The sequence below is a fragment of the Cebus imitator genome, unplaced genomic scaffold (assembly GCF_001604975.1).
Source record: "Cebus imitator isolate Cc_AM_T3 unplaced genomic scaffold, Cebus_imitator-1.0 Scaffold216, whole genome shotgun sequence".
NCBI classification, from domain to species: Eukaryota; Metazoa; Chordata; class Mammalia; order Primates; family Cebidae; genus Cebus; species Cebus imitator.
The window spans coordinates 992,414-1,006,284 of record NW_016107531.1 but is presented as its reverse complement, the minus strand read 5'-3'; the positions used below and the strand labels follow the sequence as shown (position 1 = coordinate 1,006,284).

At 54.4% G+C, this 13,871-nt stretch overlaps 3 protein-coding genes across 18 annotated transcripts in view; 1 reads left to right on the top strand and 2 right to left on the bottom strand.

Moving 5' to 3' along the window:
• Positions 1 to 6,155, top strand: part of TTC16 (tetratricopeptide repeat domain 16) — a 15,266-nt gene extending 9,111 nt beyond the window's left edge. For 3 of the 5 annotated variants that reach the window (XM_017549069.2, XM_017549068.2, XM_017549070.2), the window contains 5 exons: positions 1,026 to 1,191; positions 1,723 to 1,865; positions 2,023 to 2,215; positions 4,361 to 4,448; positions 5,390 to 6,155. In XM_017549069.2, coding sequence (XP_017404558.1) covers positions 1,026 to 1,191; positions 1,723 to 1,865; positions 2,023 to 2,215; positions 4,361 to 4,448; positions 5,390 to 5,967 — 1,168 coding nt within the window. In that variant the 3' untranslated portion in view covers positions 5,968 to 6,155. Of the gene's footprint in view, positions 1 to 1,025; positions 1,192 to 1,722; positions 1,866 to 2,022; positions 2,216 to 4,360; positions 4,449 to 5,334 lie in introns of all 5 variants that reach the window. The other 2 variants (XM_037745904.1, XM_037745905.1) reach the window with 2 other exon arrangements.
• Positions 6,156 to 6,348: 193 nt separating this feature from the next.
• On the bottom strand, positions 6,349 to 10,506 carry TOR2A (torsin family 2 member A). 3 transcript variants are annotated; one of them, XM_017549075.2, is made up of 5 exons: positions 10,183 to 10,456; positions 9,412 to 9,677; positions 8,494 to 8,669; positions 7,378 to 7,505; positions 6,349 to 7,094 (listed from the first exon to the last, which is right to left on the bottom strand). In XM_017549075.2, the coding sequence occupies exons 1-5, from the start codon at positions 10,331 to 10,333 to the stop codon at positions 6,850 to 6,852; spliced, it is 966 nt and encodes a 321-aa protein (XP_017404564.1). In that variant the 5' UTR covers positions 10,334 to 10,456; the 3' UTR covers positions 6,349 to 6,849. The 3 variants fall into 3 exon arrangements, with proteins under 3 accessions (XP_017404564.1, XP_017404565.1, XP_017404566.1); XM_017549076.2 differs by lacking the exon at positions 9,412 to 9,677 and having other exon boundaries at positions 10,183 to 10,506; XM_017549077.2 differs by lacking the exon at positions 7,378 to 7,505 and having other exon boundaries at positions 6,959 to 7,094.
• A 2,033-nt stretch (positions 10,507 to 12,539) lies between these two features.
• The window catches only part of SH2D3C (SH2 domain containing 3C), a 41,642-nt gene continuing 40,310 nt past the window's right edge, over positions 12,540 to 13,871 (bottom strand). For all 10 annotated transcript variants that reach the window (XM_017549061.2, XM_017549063.2, XM_017549065.2 and 7 more), the window contains one exon: positions 12,540 to 13,142. In XM_017549061.2, the coding sequence (XP_017404550.1) occupies positions 12,967 to 13,142 (176 nt within the window). In that variant the 3' untranslated portion in view covers positions 12,540 to 12,966. The remainder of the gene's footprint in view (positions 13,143 to 13,871) is intronic.

Below are 13,871 nucleotides of genomic sequence, written 5' to 3'. Positions count from 1 at the left end.
GGGTCTTGATCTGTCATCCAGGCTAGTGGTGGGATTTTGGCTCACCTCAACCTCTGTCTCCTGGAATCAAGCAATCCTCCTGCCTCAGCCTCCTGAGTAGCTGGGATTACAGGTGCGTACCACCATGCCCGGCTGATTTTTGTATTTTTAGTAGAAACAGAGTTTCACCATGTTGCCCAGGCTGATCTCGAACCCTTGGCCTCAAGCGACCTGCCTATCTTGTCCTCCCAAAGTAATAGGATTACAGGTGTGAGCCACCGTGCCTAGCCCTATGTTTCTTAAATATCCATTTTATTTTCCAAGTCTTCACTAAAGAGCCTTCACTCTCCTGTAGTCCTAGCACTTTGGGAGGCCAAGGTGGGTGGATCACAAGGTCAGACATTCATGACCAGCCTGGCCAACATGGTGAACCCAGTGTCTACTAAAAATACAAAAATTAGTTGGGCATGGTGCCGTGCCCCTGTAACCCCAGCTATGTGGGAGACTGGGGAGGCAGTGTGAGGCAGGAGAATCACTTGAACCCAGGAGGCGGAGGTTGCAGTGAGCTGAAATTGTGCCACTGGACTCCAGCCTGGACAACAGAGCCAGAATCCATCTCAAAAAAAGAAAATTGGTCATAAGGGTTCTTTGTAGACTGAGAATATTAGCCTATTGTCTACTATATGTGGCAAAATATATTTTCCCTATATATTGCTTTTCTTTGTGATGTTTTTACTACTCAATAACTTGGAACTTAATCACAGTCAAATTAATATTTTCATTTTAGCTGATGGGTTTATGACATTCTCAGAAAGGCCTTCCCTACCCCAAAATCATAAAAATATTCATTGATGTTGGAGTTTCACACTGGGATCTAAGTGTTGGTTCCATCAAGGATGTAGCTGATGGAGAGAGCAGAGAGGGGCATGGTGAGGGGAGCAGACCCAACCTGGTTTCCCCCTAACTCCTTAGTGAAGCCCAGAAGCCACCATTTTCCCCACAGATGGCCCAGCTCATGGCAGCTTGGGACCCACTGTGTCCTGCAGGCAGTTCCAGAAAGCAGAGGAACACTTCTCCACGGCCATCCGGCACAACCCCCAGAAGGCCCAGTACTACCTGTACCGGGCCAAGAGCCGGCAGCTGCTGCAGAACATTTTTGGGGCCCGCCAGGATGTGGCCACTGTCCTGCTCCTCAACCCCAAGCAACCAAAGGTGGGTTCCTGCCATGTCAGGAGGACAGGCTCCAGAGTCATACCTGGTGCATAAAGATACTTCTCGGCCCCCAAAGAAATCTGGTTTGAAAACAATCATAAGGCCAGGCGCAGTGGCTCACGCCTGTAATCCGAGCACTTTGGGAGGCCAAGTCAGGTAGATCATGAGGTCAGGAGTTTGAGACCAGTCTGGCCAACATGGTGAAACCCCGTCTCTACTAAAAATACAAAAATTAGGCAGGCATGGTGGTACACACTTGTAATCCCAGCTACTTAGGAGACTGGGGCACGAGAATCGCTTCAACCCGGGAGGCAGAGGTTGCTGTGAGCCGAGATTGTGCCACTACCCTCCAGCCTGGGCGACAGAGTGAGACTCCATCTCAAAAAACAAAGACAAAACACTTTGCAAAATTCTTCTTTCTTCAGCCCTGGGAAGGGCCAAGCTGGGCTGTGCGGGGGGTCAGGGCAGCATCACACTGTCTGCTCCTTGCTCTGGCCCTCACCTGACTCTGGTCACCCCCTTTCATGGCAGCTGTCCCTGCTGATGACCAACCTCTTCCCGGGCATGTCAGTGGAGGAGGTGCTTAGCACCCAGGTAGCCCACCTGGCCAGGCTGCAGCTGGAGCAGATGGTGGAGGGCAGCCTGCAGGCCGGTGGCCCACAAGGCATTGTGGGGTAAGTGCTGGAGCAAGGGGCACCAGCTAGGGCTGGGGAATGGCTGTAGCGCCAGGCTCCTCTGGCTCCAGCTGCATGCCCGGGTCATTGTCCAGTCTTGGAGTGACCAGCATGGGCCAGGGAGGCTGACTCTGCCTTGGGGGGCGTCACTTGGCAGGATGCTCAGGCAGTGGGAGTTGGAGCGCCAGAAGGCCTGGGCCCTGCGACACTCATGGATGCAGGGGAAGCCTTTGACTGAGACCTCCGAGGAGCTGAAGGCGGCTCCTGAGTTCCTGCAGGCAGAACCAGAAGGCTCAGGGGGAGAGGCTGAGGCCCCCAAGGAGGAGGAAGAGAAGGAGGAGAAAAAAGAGGTAAGTGGAACACATGCCAGGGCCTGGGGCGCTGGGGGTCGGGGCAGAGCGTACCCCAGCCCAGGGCTTCGGCATGCAGGCCAGTGGAGTCTGGCTTCCAGGCCTGGCTCTGCAACCCCTCAGCTGTGTGAGGGGCTGGGGACATCTTGCTGTGAGATGGGGATGGCACCAGCAAGGGGTGCTCCTGAGGGAAGGTGTGTGGGGATGTGGGCACAGGTGCACAGACTCACAGAGGGGAGTCACACCCCTGCCCATGGTCACTGTCACGAATTCTACTGTGTGTACTAGCCACTTGCCACTTGTGACAGAATTTTTTTTTTTTTTTTTTTTTTTTTTTTTTTTTTTTTTTTTTTTTTTTTTTTTTTTTTTTTTTTTTGAGACAGAGTCTTGCTCTGTCACCTGGGCTGGAGTGCAGTGGCATAATCTCAGTTCACTGCAACCTCCACTCCTGGGTTCATGTAATTCTCATGCCTTAGCCTCCCAGGTAGCTGGGATTACAGGTGCACACCACAACGCCCAGCTAATTTTTTGTATTTTTAGTATTTTTGTTGGGCTTAAGTGATCTGCATTCCTGGGCCTCCCAGTGTTGGTATTACAGGCATGAGCCACTGTAGCCAGCCCCAAGAATTTTCTTAATTCTTAAATTTGTTTCTGAAAACCTCTTATTGAATGTAACATGAACATAGAAAAGTGCACAAATCCTAAGTACCAGTTTGATGAATTTTCACAGATTGCATTACACCCATGATATCATTATCCAGATGGAGAAAGAACACTTTCCCAGCTCCCAGAAGCCCCTTGGGGCCCCCTTTGAGGCCCCTCCCTTAGCCCATCCCACCTACAAGGCTGTCCTGATTCCTAACGCCAAACATGAGTTTTGTCTTTTCTTCACATAAACGGACAGCATGGTGACATCACCCACGCTACGGCTGGTGGCAGCAGCCTGCTCCCTCTCGCTGGTGCTGTAGAATATTCCATCCTACCCTACTGTGTGTTTCTCTATTCTCCTGCTGGTAGATGTCAAGTACACTTATGTTCAAAGGAAACTTTACGCAATTGAAGTACAGGAATACCAGCATCCTTTGCCATCAGTAGAAAATGTGGGCGGGCGCAGTGGCTCATGCCTGTAATCCCAGCACTTTGGGAGGCCAAGATGGGCAGCTCGTTTGAGCCCAGGTGTTCAAGACTAGCCTGGGAAACATGGCCAAAACCCTATCTCTACAAAAAATACAAGAATTAGCCAGGCATGGTGTGTGCCTTTAGTCCCAGCTACTTGGGAGGCTGAGGCAAGAGGATCTCTTGAGCTCAAGAGGTTAAGGCTGTGGTGAGCCTTAATCATACCACTGCATGCCAACCTGAGTGAGAGAGCAAGACCCCGTCTAAAGAAGAAGAGATAAAAGAAAATGCTAGCTCTTCCGTCTTCTAGCTCATGTTAGAATGAATATTAAAGTACACACCTTCCCTCTGTGTGTCCCCTGAAGTCAGGGGCTCCCTCCCCCAGGGAGATGCTGGGTGAAGTGGACGGAGCCCAGGGCAGGAACCCAGAGTGCAACCCCCAGCTGGCGGCTGGGGCACTGTGGTGCGCCTCGTTGTCTGCAGGTATAAATGTGGGCAGAGACCCGCAGCCTGGAATCAAACTCAGCCTCTCTGCTTCTTAACTGAGTGACCCTGGGCGGGATTTTTAGGGGCTCTGAGCCTTGGTTTCCTGGTCAGTGAGATAGTCATTAGTACCAGTAGTTCTCCCCTTCCCTCCAGCCCTACTTGTGCTCGGAGAATGGAAGAGGGTAAGGCAGAGAGAAGCCCCTCAAATCCTCAGGAAGCATTCCCCAGGGCACAGCCTTTTCCCATTTATAGAAGCCTGTCCCACAGCTGAACTAATTTTCATTTTGCAGCTGAAAAGATTAAGGCGCTAGCATCCCCTTAAACACAGCTGTTCTCATGGCACCACACCTGTCTAGCCTGGCCACTCCCCTTCCTGCCAGGTTTAGTCTCTCCACGTCCCCACCCCACCCTAACCTGGCACCTTCAAGGAACTCTGAGCTCAGGGGAATGACCACTGAAGAGTCCCAGGGCCTTTGGTCTTCCAGAGGCACAGCTGCACGGGCCTCCTACCATGTGAACTACAAAGCCTGTTTCTTGCCACAGGAGAAGAAACCAGAGCTCATCCTTAGAAAGATGGAGTCCCTGTCTGACAGCTACCTTGACCAGACCTCTTCAGCCTCTAGCATTGACTGTAAGTCCCTGGTGCTCCCGCCAGGCCTCAGGAAGCCAAGGGAGCAGGATGGTCAAAGGTCAGGGGTCTAAGACCGCTGGCCTAGATGTGAGTTCGGCCACTGCTGACAGCTGGGTGGCCTGGGGCGAGCGGCTCTAGAGTGTGAGTAATGCTCTTACAGGGGACTCAACGGGCAGTGCCCAGCACGGCAGGGAGCCTGAGGCTTGGTCCAGGCACTTCACGGAAGCTGCTCCTCCACTCTGGTTCCCTCCCAGGCCTGTCCCTGAAATAAGCTCACAAACCCTGTGCACTGACAGGGGCTTCTAGCCCCAGTTCCACAGGGCCCCCACCTGGAGGAGACAGAAGTGAAGAACCAGGTCGCTGCTCCTTAGAGGCCCTAGGACGGGTGTGCACAGCCCTCAGGGGGTGGCAGGGCCCAGCCCTTTCTTCATTTCGTGAATCCAGCAAATCCACCAAGTGCCTAGGCCAGGCCTATGCTCAACACTGGGCGCAGGGATGACTGGCATAGTCCTTGCCCTGGGACATGAGCTCTAAGCTCCGAAAGGAAGAAGGCTGCCCGATGACCTGACAGCCAGGAGACAGGGCAGACAGTGTGGGGGAAGCCCGGGCTGTGGGCGCATTTAGGGCCTTTTAGTGGGGGTGAGGACGGAAGTGCAGGAGGGTGGGATGCAGGTAGGGGATTCAGGTGTTGTCTGCTGCAGTGGGAACACAGAGGGAAGGGGCAGCCACAGAACGGAGGCCTGGGACAGGGTGAAGGGGGCTCTTGAGCATCTCCCCCCATCCCACAGCCCTGCCCCTCAAGGTCTGGGTCGCTGCAGGGCTGGGCAGGGTTGATCTGCAGGCTTTTCCCTTTGGCTTTCCTTTTGGGAAGCCCCTTTTCCTGGAGCTGTCCAGGGCAGGTGTGGCAGGCCTGATGGGCGCTCTTGGCACACCCATCCCAGTCAGGACCACAGGCACCTCAGAGAATGGGACGTCAGCTACCTGCCAGGAATACAGGAGCACCTCAGCCACCACCGTGACATTCTCTGACTCGTCACAGCTGAAGATGCAATCCTCAGACTCTGGGAACAACCGGGAGGCACTGAGCCATGGTCCCAGAAAAATCAAGTCCAGCCAGGGCCAGAGGCAGAGCTCCAGCAAGATCGAGGCCACCCAGAGCCCAAGGCAGGCACCCAGCAAGACCAAGACCACCCGGAGCCCAAGGCAGAGGCCCAGAAAGGCCAGGGCTGCTTGTGGCCGGAGCTGGAGACCCAGCAAGGTTGATGCCACCCAGGGCAGAAGCCGGGGACTGCTCCGAAGTTCTGCCAAGACTGAGGTTTTCTATGACTCAAACGGGAGTCTCAGCAAGACTAAGGATGTCCAAGGCCAGAGCCAGAGGCCCAGCGAGGCTGAGGCTGCCCAGGGCAAGAGCCAGAGCATGAGCTCAACTTCCAGCAAGGCCGAGTCCATCTGGGGACCCAGCCCCAGTCTCAGCAAAACTGAGGTTGGTCAGGACCTCACCGACTGTGAAGCGCTCTGAAGGGACCACCCAGCCCCTCACTTCTTGCTGGGGAGGGGAGCAGTTCTACCCACCACTTCCCACACTGGCACTCGGCCAGCTGCCTCCTTCCAGAGCAATTAAAAATCTTATCGGTCAGGCATGGTGGCTAACGCCTATAATCCCAGCACTTTGGGAGGCCAAGGCCAGCAGATCACCTGAGGTCGGGAGTTCAAGACCAGCCTGACTAACATGGAGGAACCCCATCTCTACTAAAAATACAAAATTAGCTGGCACAGTGGCACATGCCTGTAATCCCAGCTACTTGGGAGGTTGAGGCAGGAGAATTGCTTAGAACCCAGGAGGCGGAGATCATACCATTGCATCTCAATAAATAAAATAAACAAAAGTCTTAACAGTCCGCTGGTCCCATAGCTGAGTTTATTATACTTATTCTCTTCTTTTATAAAATTAAAAACTTCTAAAACCAGGCCCAAGTGGTAGCTTGAGTCCCTCCATTTCTGGAAACTGAGAACAGTGTCCACCTGGCTTGATGATACAAACACAGGGTGTGGGGCAGAGGGGAGGGGGCGTGGTGCCCGACCAAGGAGGCAGACTGAGGAGGGAGGGCCGCCACGAGCCACAGTCCCTGAGTTACAATTCACAGTAAGAAGGCTCAGGCTGCAGGGGAGGTCAAGGCTCTGTGAGGTTCTGGGATGACCAGGGGTTTCCCTGGGGAAGGTGGCAGCAGCCAAGATGCTCTTGAGCCAGTTTAGAGGCCAGGGCCCTTCCTGGCCGTCTGTCCCGTGGCCTAGCCGACACTCTCTTCATCTCACGTGGTGCTCTGGGTCCCTGTAACAGAGACCCCGGGCCTTTCCTGCATGGCCTAGCCATGAGGGGAGGACAAGGACACCACCTGGGGAGTCAGAGGAAGAAGGCGATTCGGGAGGCCACGGTCTTGCAGCCGTTGGAGGAGAAGAGCTGCTCATCCTCAGGGAAGAAGGTGGTGCTGTCCAGCACAGCCTGGACAACCTCATCCCTTGGCTCCAGGCCCAGCTGGGCCATCTCGTTGAGTACACAGTGCCGGACGTGGTGCCGCTGGAGCGGGAGGAAGGGCACCACTGCGTCTAGGAGGTGCTCTTCCATGATGCCTGAGCGTGAGAAGCCATCTGCAGAAAGGGCGGGTGGGGAGAGGACTTTGTGCTTCACAAGACGGGAGAAGCCGGCCCCACCTCCCAGGGGCAGGAGGGAAGATGCTGGCCCCGGTCCCCTCAGTCACCTTCTAGGTGTAGGACTCAGGGGCTGTAAGGCTCACCCAAGGTCACAGAGCTGGGACTGCCAAAGCCTGGGCTCAGACTCCTGGGTCAGCGGGCAAACTATGAGACCCCGAGAGAACCTGGCCCCCTGGGTATGGGTGAAGCCCCCGGGGGGGGGTTACTGAGCCAGACTCACGGAGCGGGTTGTCCAGCACTGCACGGGTAATGACCGGCTCCAGCTCCTGCAGCAGGATCTCCTCGCGGTCCCGGCGGCTGCGCCATGCCTCTAGTGCCACCTCGTTGATCTGCTCGCCACCCGTGTTGCTAAAACCATGGGAGACCCAGGCTGAGACTCAGATGAGGATTAGTACAGGGCAGGATTTGGCCCTCGCTTCCCCGATGTCACCTGACACGACCTAGGAGCATGGTTCAGTGCCAGGAGGAGCCAACCCCACTGAAAATGCTCCACTTCCCTCATGCCCCTGTAATTCACCTATACATGCCACGTACTTTACAGTTTACAAAACACTTTTGTGTCCCTTAACTGACTTTCCCTCGCTGAACCTCCAGGAGGACATCGGGGTATCATCATTGGCCTCGCTATTCAGAAGCAGAGGCAGAGGCTCAGAGACGGGAGCCATGCTGCCTGAGGAAGCACAGCAAGGATTCTGAGAGCTGGGACTAAAGGACAAGAACTCAGCCCCTGTTTTTCCGAGGCCTGTTTCCTCCTCGCCACAAAAGAAGGAAAACTTCTTGACCTGGCAGGGCTTCCACAAAGAAGTGGCAATCAAAAAGACTGAACCCAGGCCAGGCGCAGTGGCTCATGCCTGTAATCCCAGCACTTTGGGAGGCCGAGGCAGGAGGATCACCTGAGGTCAGGAGTTCGAAATCGGCCCTACCAACATAGAGAAACCCCACCTCCACTAAAAATACAAAATTAGCTGGGCGTGGTGGCGCATGCCTGTAATCCCAGTTACTCGGGAGGCTGAGACAGGAGAATCGCTTGAACCCTGGTGGTGGAGGCTGTGGTGAGCTAAGATCGCATCATTGCACTCTAGCCTGGGCAACAAGAGTGAAACTCCATCACCAAAAAAAAAAAAAGATTGAGCCCAAGAATGAGCTGAGAGTGTCCAAGGGGAAATCAACCAGGCTGAATGACAGTGTCACCTCTGAGAGTATTGGGGGCACTGGGAAGGCCCAGCTGGGCCCAGGGGGAATTGGATTCTGCTGGAAGCACAGGCCAAGGATATATAGATAGACTAACGTCCGAGAAGTGGCCCCCCACCGTGCCCCCTGCAAAGCCAGGCCCCACCTGATGAAGATGAAGATGGCTTTGCGGTAGTTGGTCCCATATACAACCCAGGAGGAGCCCAGAAAAGGCTGCAGGACTTCCATCAGACCTGGGGGCATCCTGTCCATCTCATCAAAGAGGAAGAGGGAGCGGCCACAGGCAGTGAGGTTCCCTTGGACCCAGCTCTTAAGATCCTTCTGCAGGAGAGAGACAGGAGTTCGAGGGAGGCTGGAGAAACTCCCCCAACCCCAGACCTCTTCCCAAACCGAGAACTAATTTCCTTTCTAGGGAGATGTTTCCCAGAGAGCACCAACCCCTTAGTGAGACTGATGGTGAAACTGTATCCCAGAGAGGGGCAGAGACTCACCCAATGTCACACAGCCAGTCAGCAAGAGAACAGGGACTCAAACCCAAGCCTCCCACTTCTCTGTTCGGGGCTCTTTCCATGACACCTGCTGCTTTCTGTAAAAGGGGAAGGCTCCTTCCTGCTCCCTGAACCTACCCAGCAGGATGATCTGAAACAGACCAGCCTGGAAGGTACCTTGCAATCAACAACAGTAGTAGTAAGAGTCAGTATTTCCCCATGCTTATTCTGAGCCACAAATTGGGGCTGATTTCCAGCAGGACAATAGTGTAGATTATCTGACAAACGTAGGTGCTCAATAACTAATATCTGCAGTGATATAATCTCATGTTCCTCACAACAACCCTGGCAGGTAGGTACTGCCAGGGTTCCTTACTGCCCCAAGGAATCAAAGTGCTCCCTGCTAGGTAGAATGGCACCTTCCCAAGGTCTGTGCAGGATGGGTCCTGAGGGCTGGGGCTGCAACTGGCTGTGTGGCCTGGAGCAGGTGACTCCCTTGTCTGGGCTCAGGACTTATTCCCTAGGGTGTCACCGCATGGTGAGGAGAACAGCGGTCAAGGACGCATCCAGCCTACCTTGTAGCGCTTGATGTGGCTGGGCTGGGGAAAGTGGATAACGGGAGAAAAGTGGTGCACGCGGGGGCTGTGGAGGCCGCCCTGGAAGAGGTAGTGCGCCAGCAGGGAGCTGACATAGGACTTCCCGGTGCCAGTCCAGCCGTGCAGGGAGAGGACCAGCGGCTTGGTGGGGGCTGGGTTCCACACAAAGGCCTTCAGCGCCTTCACCACCAGCGCCTTGGCCAGATGCTGGCCGGCTAGGTGCTGAGCCAGGTCACACTCCAGACCTAGGGCCACAGGAGGATGGTGAGGACACAACCCACCAAGGCAGAGGTTCAAGAGGAACGTCATGTCTGGAACCTGGTCTGGGACTCCTGTGTCCTTACGTTTGTCCAAGCTGACTATACACATGGCACGGGGCCCTTGGGGTCTGTGGCGGAAAAGAGCCAACTTCAGGCCTGATTCAGCTCGGCCCCGCCCCCACCAGGCGATCCTCTACATTGCACTCAGCCATAAAAGCGAGCTGTCAACGGGGTCAGCCCCAGACCCCGGCCATCCCCAAGGCGCGTTTCTCCCTTGACAGCCAGGCCATTCTGGGGAGGCCTAAGACCTCTCTCCAGATTGGCAGGGGCTCCTGGACCCCAACGGGTACCCTCCACCCTCGCAAGTCTGCGGGCCCCGCCCCGCGGTCCCACAGCCCTCTGGGTCCTCAGCTGCTCCGGCCAGGGCCAGCCGGGCTCCCAGCGCTCCCAAGTCCGCCCGCCCCTCGCTCTGGGCTCCCTGGCACCTCACCCTGCAAGTCGGGCCGGAAGTCGCATTCGCAAAAGGCGCCCAAGCTGCAGCGCAGAGAAGCCAGGTCCCAGGCGGCGGCCGCGGCCGAGACCAGCCCGAGCAGCCCGAGGAGCGAGCCCCAGGGCCGGCAGCCGCGCGTCACAGCCGCCATCCCGGTGAGGCCCGAGGTCGGCGTAGGGCAGCCAACCGTCTCGCCCGGGAACTACAACTTCCGGCGTGCACCGCTCCGCAGCAGCCACGCCCATCGCCTACAACTCCCGACACCCCTCTCTCCGCCTCCAAGACCGGCCCAGTCGTTCCGCAGGAGAACCGGAAGGTGGCCTCCAGGGGGAGCCCGCGAACCGTCCAATCTGGGACGGCGGGCCGCGTTTCCATGGCCACGGTAACTAGGGGACCATCGTAGTAGCTCAGAAAGAATAAATAAAGGATTATGACCACAAAGGGCGACGTAACAATTACAGCAAAAACTTGTGCGGAACCTTACGCCTTGCAAAGCGCCTTTTCCATGCTTTATTCTTTTATATGACAAAAGTGCCCTCACTAACAGCTTTTGGTGAGCACTTACTCTGTGCCATTAGTGCTAAGTGCCTATACACCTTATAATGTGACAATAGTACCTGCTATCCAGAGAAATGGTGGTGTTTCAATGACATAAAGGCACACAAATTGTTTGGCTCAGAAAGTAATTAATAAATGATCATCGACATTTCATTGTGTATGAAACAGGACTCTCCCTCACCTAGCAGCAACTGTCGCCCAATGCTTGGCATCAGTCCTAGGAGACGGCTTCTGTTGTCCCCATCTCAATAAGGACGTATTTGGGACCGAAGAGGTTAAGCCTCTTACCCAATGTCACGCAGCTGTTAAACAATAGAACTAAACCCAAGTCTGGCTGTTACCAGAGCCCTAGTGCTCGCTACATGTTATCAGCCTCTTTTGGTCAAAGGATTCAGAAGGCAAAGGACTCCAGACGTTTGAGGTTCAACGCACAGGCTCCCCAGGCCTCCAGCTTGGCCTGGATTCGTTTTGATCCACGTTGCCCACCTCCCCCAGCCACCAGAGTAAGGGAACCAAGGCAACAGTCTTCATGGCCCACCACAAAGACTCTCTCCCTGTCCCTACCAACCTCAACACATAGTTACACACACACAAATACACACAAACACACACACACACACACCAGGACTTCTGGGGCCAAATATCAAAGCCTGAAAAGAAATAAATAGTTCCAGTCAGGTTATAATCCCAGCACTTTGGGAGGCTGAGTCAGGCGATCACCTGAGGTCGAGAGTTCAAGACCAGCCTGGTCAACATGGTGAAACTGTGTCTCTACTAAAAATACAAAAATTAGCCAGGCGTGGTGGCGAGCACCAGTAATCCTGGCTACTCAGGAGGCTGACGCAGGAGAATCCTTTGAAGCTGGGAGGTGGAGGGTGCAGTGACCCAAGATCACACTACTGCACTATAGCCTGGGCAACAAGAGTGAAGCCGTCTCAGGAAAAAAAAAAAAAAAAAAAAAAATGAGTAGTTCCCACTATGAAGGAGAAAAAAGGAGCGAAGTCTGGGTCCTGGAAGCCAGGTTGAGCCTTTCCGACTCTGCTGCTGTGACCTGGGAAAAGTCCCTTCTCCTTCCAGGTCTCAGACTACAAGAGGGGGTTGGGATCATAGATTTCAAAAAGCCTGTCCACCCCAAACCCTCAGATTTCTGGTCGTGCATTTGTGGGAACTGTTACCATGGCATCCCGGGGCAGGGCATGGGGTAGGAGCACTAGGTTGGAATTAGCTGTTTATCTCTCCCGCTGGTCTGTGAGCTCCCAGAGAGGAAGGACTGGGTTTTCATATTTGCTGTAACCCCAGCTCCTGGCACAACCTGGAATGTCCCAGGTGCTAAAGAATTATTTGTTGTAGAATCCTAATTAGGGGAAATGAGTCAGGCTGACAGGACCAGGGGAAAGGAAAAAGGAAAAGCAGATAAGCTCGAAGCCTGCCCTCTTGATGGTTCAGGACACACAGCCCTCTTGTGCCCAACTTCTCACCAGACACCTGTAGGTTAGCCCACTGCAACCTTGGCATTACCAGTACTGCAGAAAGCCCCCTTCAGCACACAGCAGAAGCACCATCTATAAAAACTCACAGCAAGCCTTTGCCTCTTTGCAGTCAGCTCCTCTTCTGCTGATCTGCCCATTGCTACCCTGCAATGCTCTTTCATACTGTCTCTGACAAATCTGCCTTTCTTTACCTACACGCCACTGGCTCCAGATACTCACCACTCACTCACAACATTTGTTGAATGAAGTTTTCTACCTTTCACCTGAGAAAAGGTGCTTCCTTCCACCCCAGGAGGCTGAGAGACAGAATAAAGAGTCATAAAAGTTTATTATATGAAAGAAAGAACACGGCTTCTGTACATCTATTTACAGCACACACAGACTTATTTACAGCGAGATGGAGGCCTCTGTGTGGGTGAGGGACTGATGGAGAGTGAGGAGGCGTGAACAGCCTCCCATGGCTCGAAAACGGGGAACCCCAGCAGGAAGGGGAGCAGCAGAAGCTGGTGGGGGAACCGGCGTTCCTGTTCTTCCTCAACGGAGACCTGGTGAGTGTTTAGCAGGTGGAATGGAACCCAGAGTCCATGCAGGACCCTGGGGGTGCAAGGGAGGTGCTGGAGTTGAACCCAGAACATTCTCGGGTTGATCACAGTGTCCTTGGGGTGCTCTGGGGAAAGGTCTGTGCCCCTCTGCCCCTGACGCTGTCCGCAGCTGCAGAGGGGGAAGGTCCCTGGGGTCACAGCTCGCTGGAGCGGACGGCAGGCTCCAGCTTGTGGGACAGGGCAGTGAGGACCTTGTCGAACTTCTCATAGCGCCGGGCCTGGCTGCTGCTGGCACCCTGACTGCCCCAGAGGAGGCGCATCTGGAACTCCGTGCTGAACACCTCCAGGAGCTCTGGCCGAGCCTGGAACCCTGCAATGTTGGGGCATAGGGTCAGGGCAGAGGCTGGGATTCCTGTCCAGAGCCCCAGCATTCTTCAGCCCCCCTGTTAGGGACCTCCCACCCACTCCACCAAGGAGCCAACAAAATTTGTGGATCAACATGACCCTGTAGTTTCACATCTTTGTCCTGTTTTTTGTTTATTTTTGTCTGTTTTTTTGAGACAAAGTTTCTCTTTTGTTGCCCAGGTTGGAGTGCAATGGCACAGTCTGGGCTCACTACAACCTCCACCTCCAGGGTTCAAGCGATTCTCCTGTCTTAGCCCCCCGAGTAGCTGGGACTACAGGCATGCGACACCACGCCCGGCTAATTTTGTATTTTTAGTAGAGACGGGGTTTCATCATGTTGGCCAGGCTGGTCTTAAACTCTTAACCTCAGGTGATCCATCCGCCTCAGCCTCCCAAAGTGCTGGGATTACAGGTGCGAGCCACTGTGCCTCGGCTATTTTTATGATAATTATTATTATTTTCTGAAGAAGAAAAAGGTGGGGAAGACATATACCAGAATGTTCAAAGCATTTGCTCCTGAGTAATCGTGGGCAATTTTTTTTTTAAAAAGGAGTCTTGCTCTGCCACCTAGGCTGGAGCGCAGTGGCGTGATCTCAGCTCACTGCAACCTCCACCTCCTGGGTTCAAGTGATTCTTCTATCTCAGCCTCCCAAGTAGCTGGGACTACAGGTACATGCCACCATATCCAGCTTCT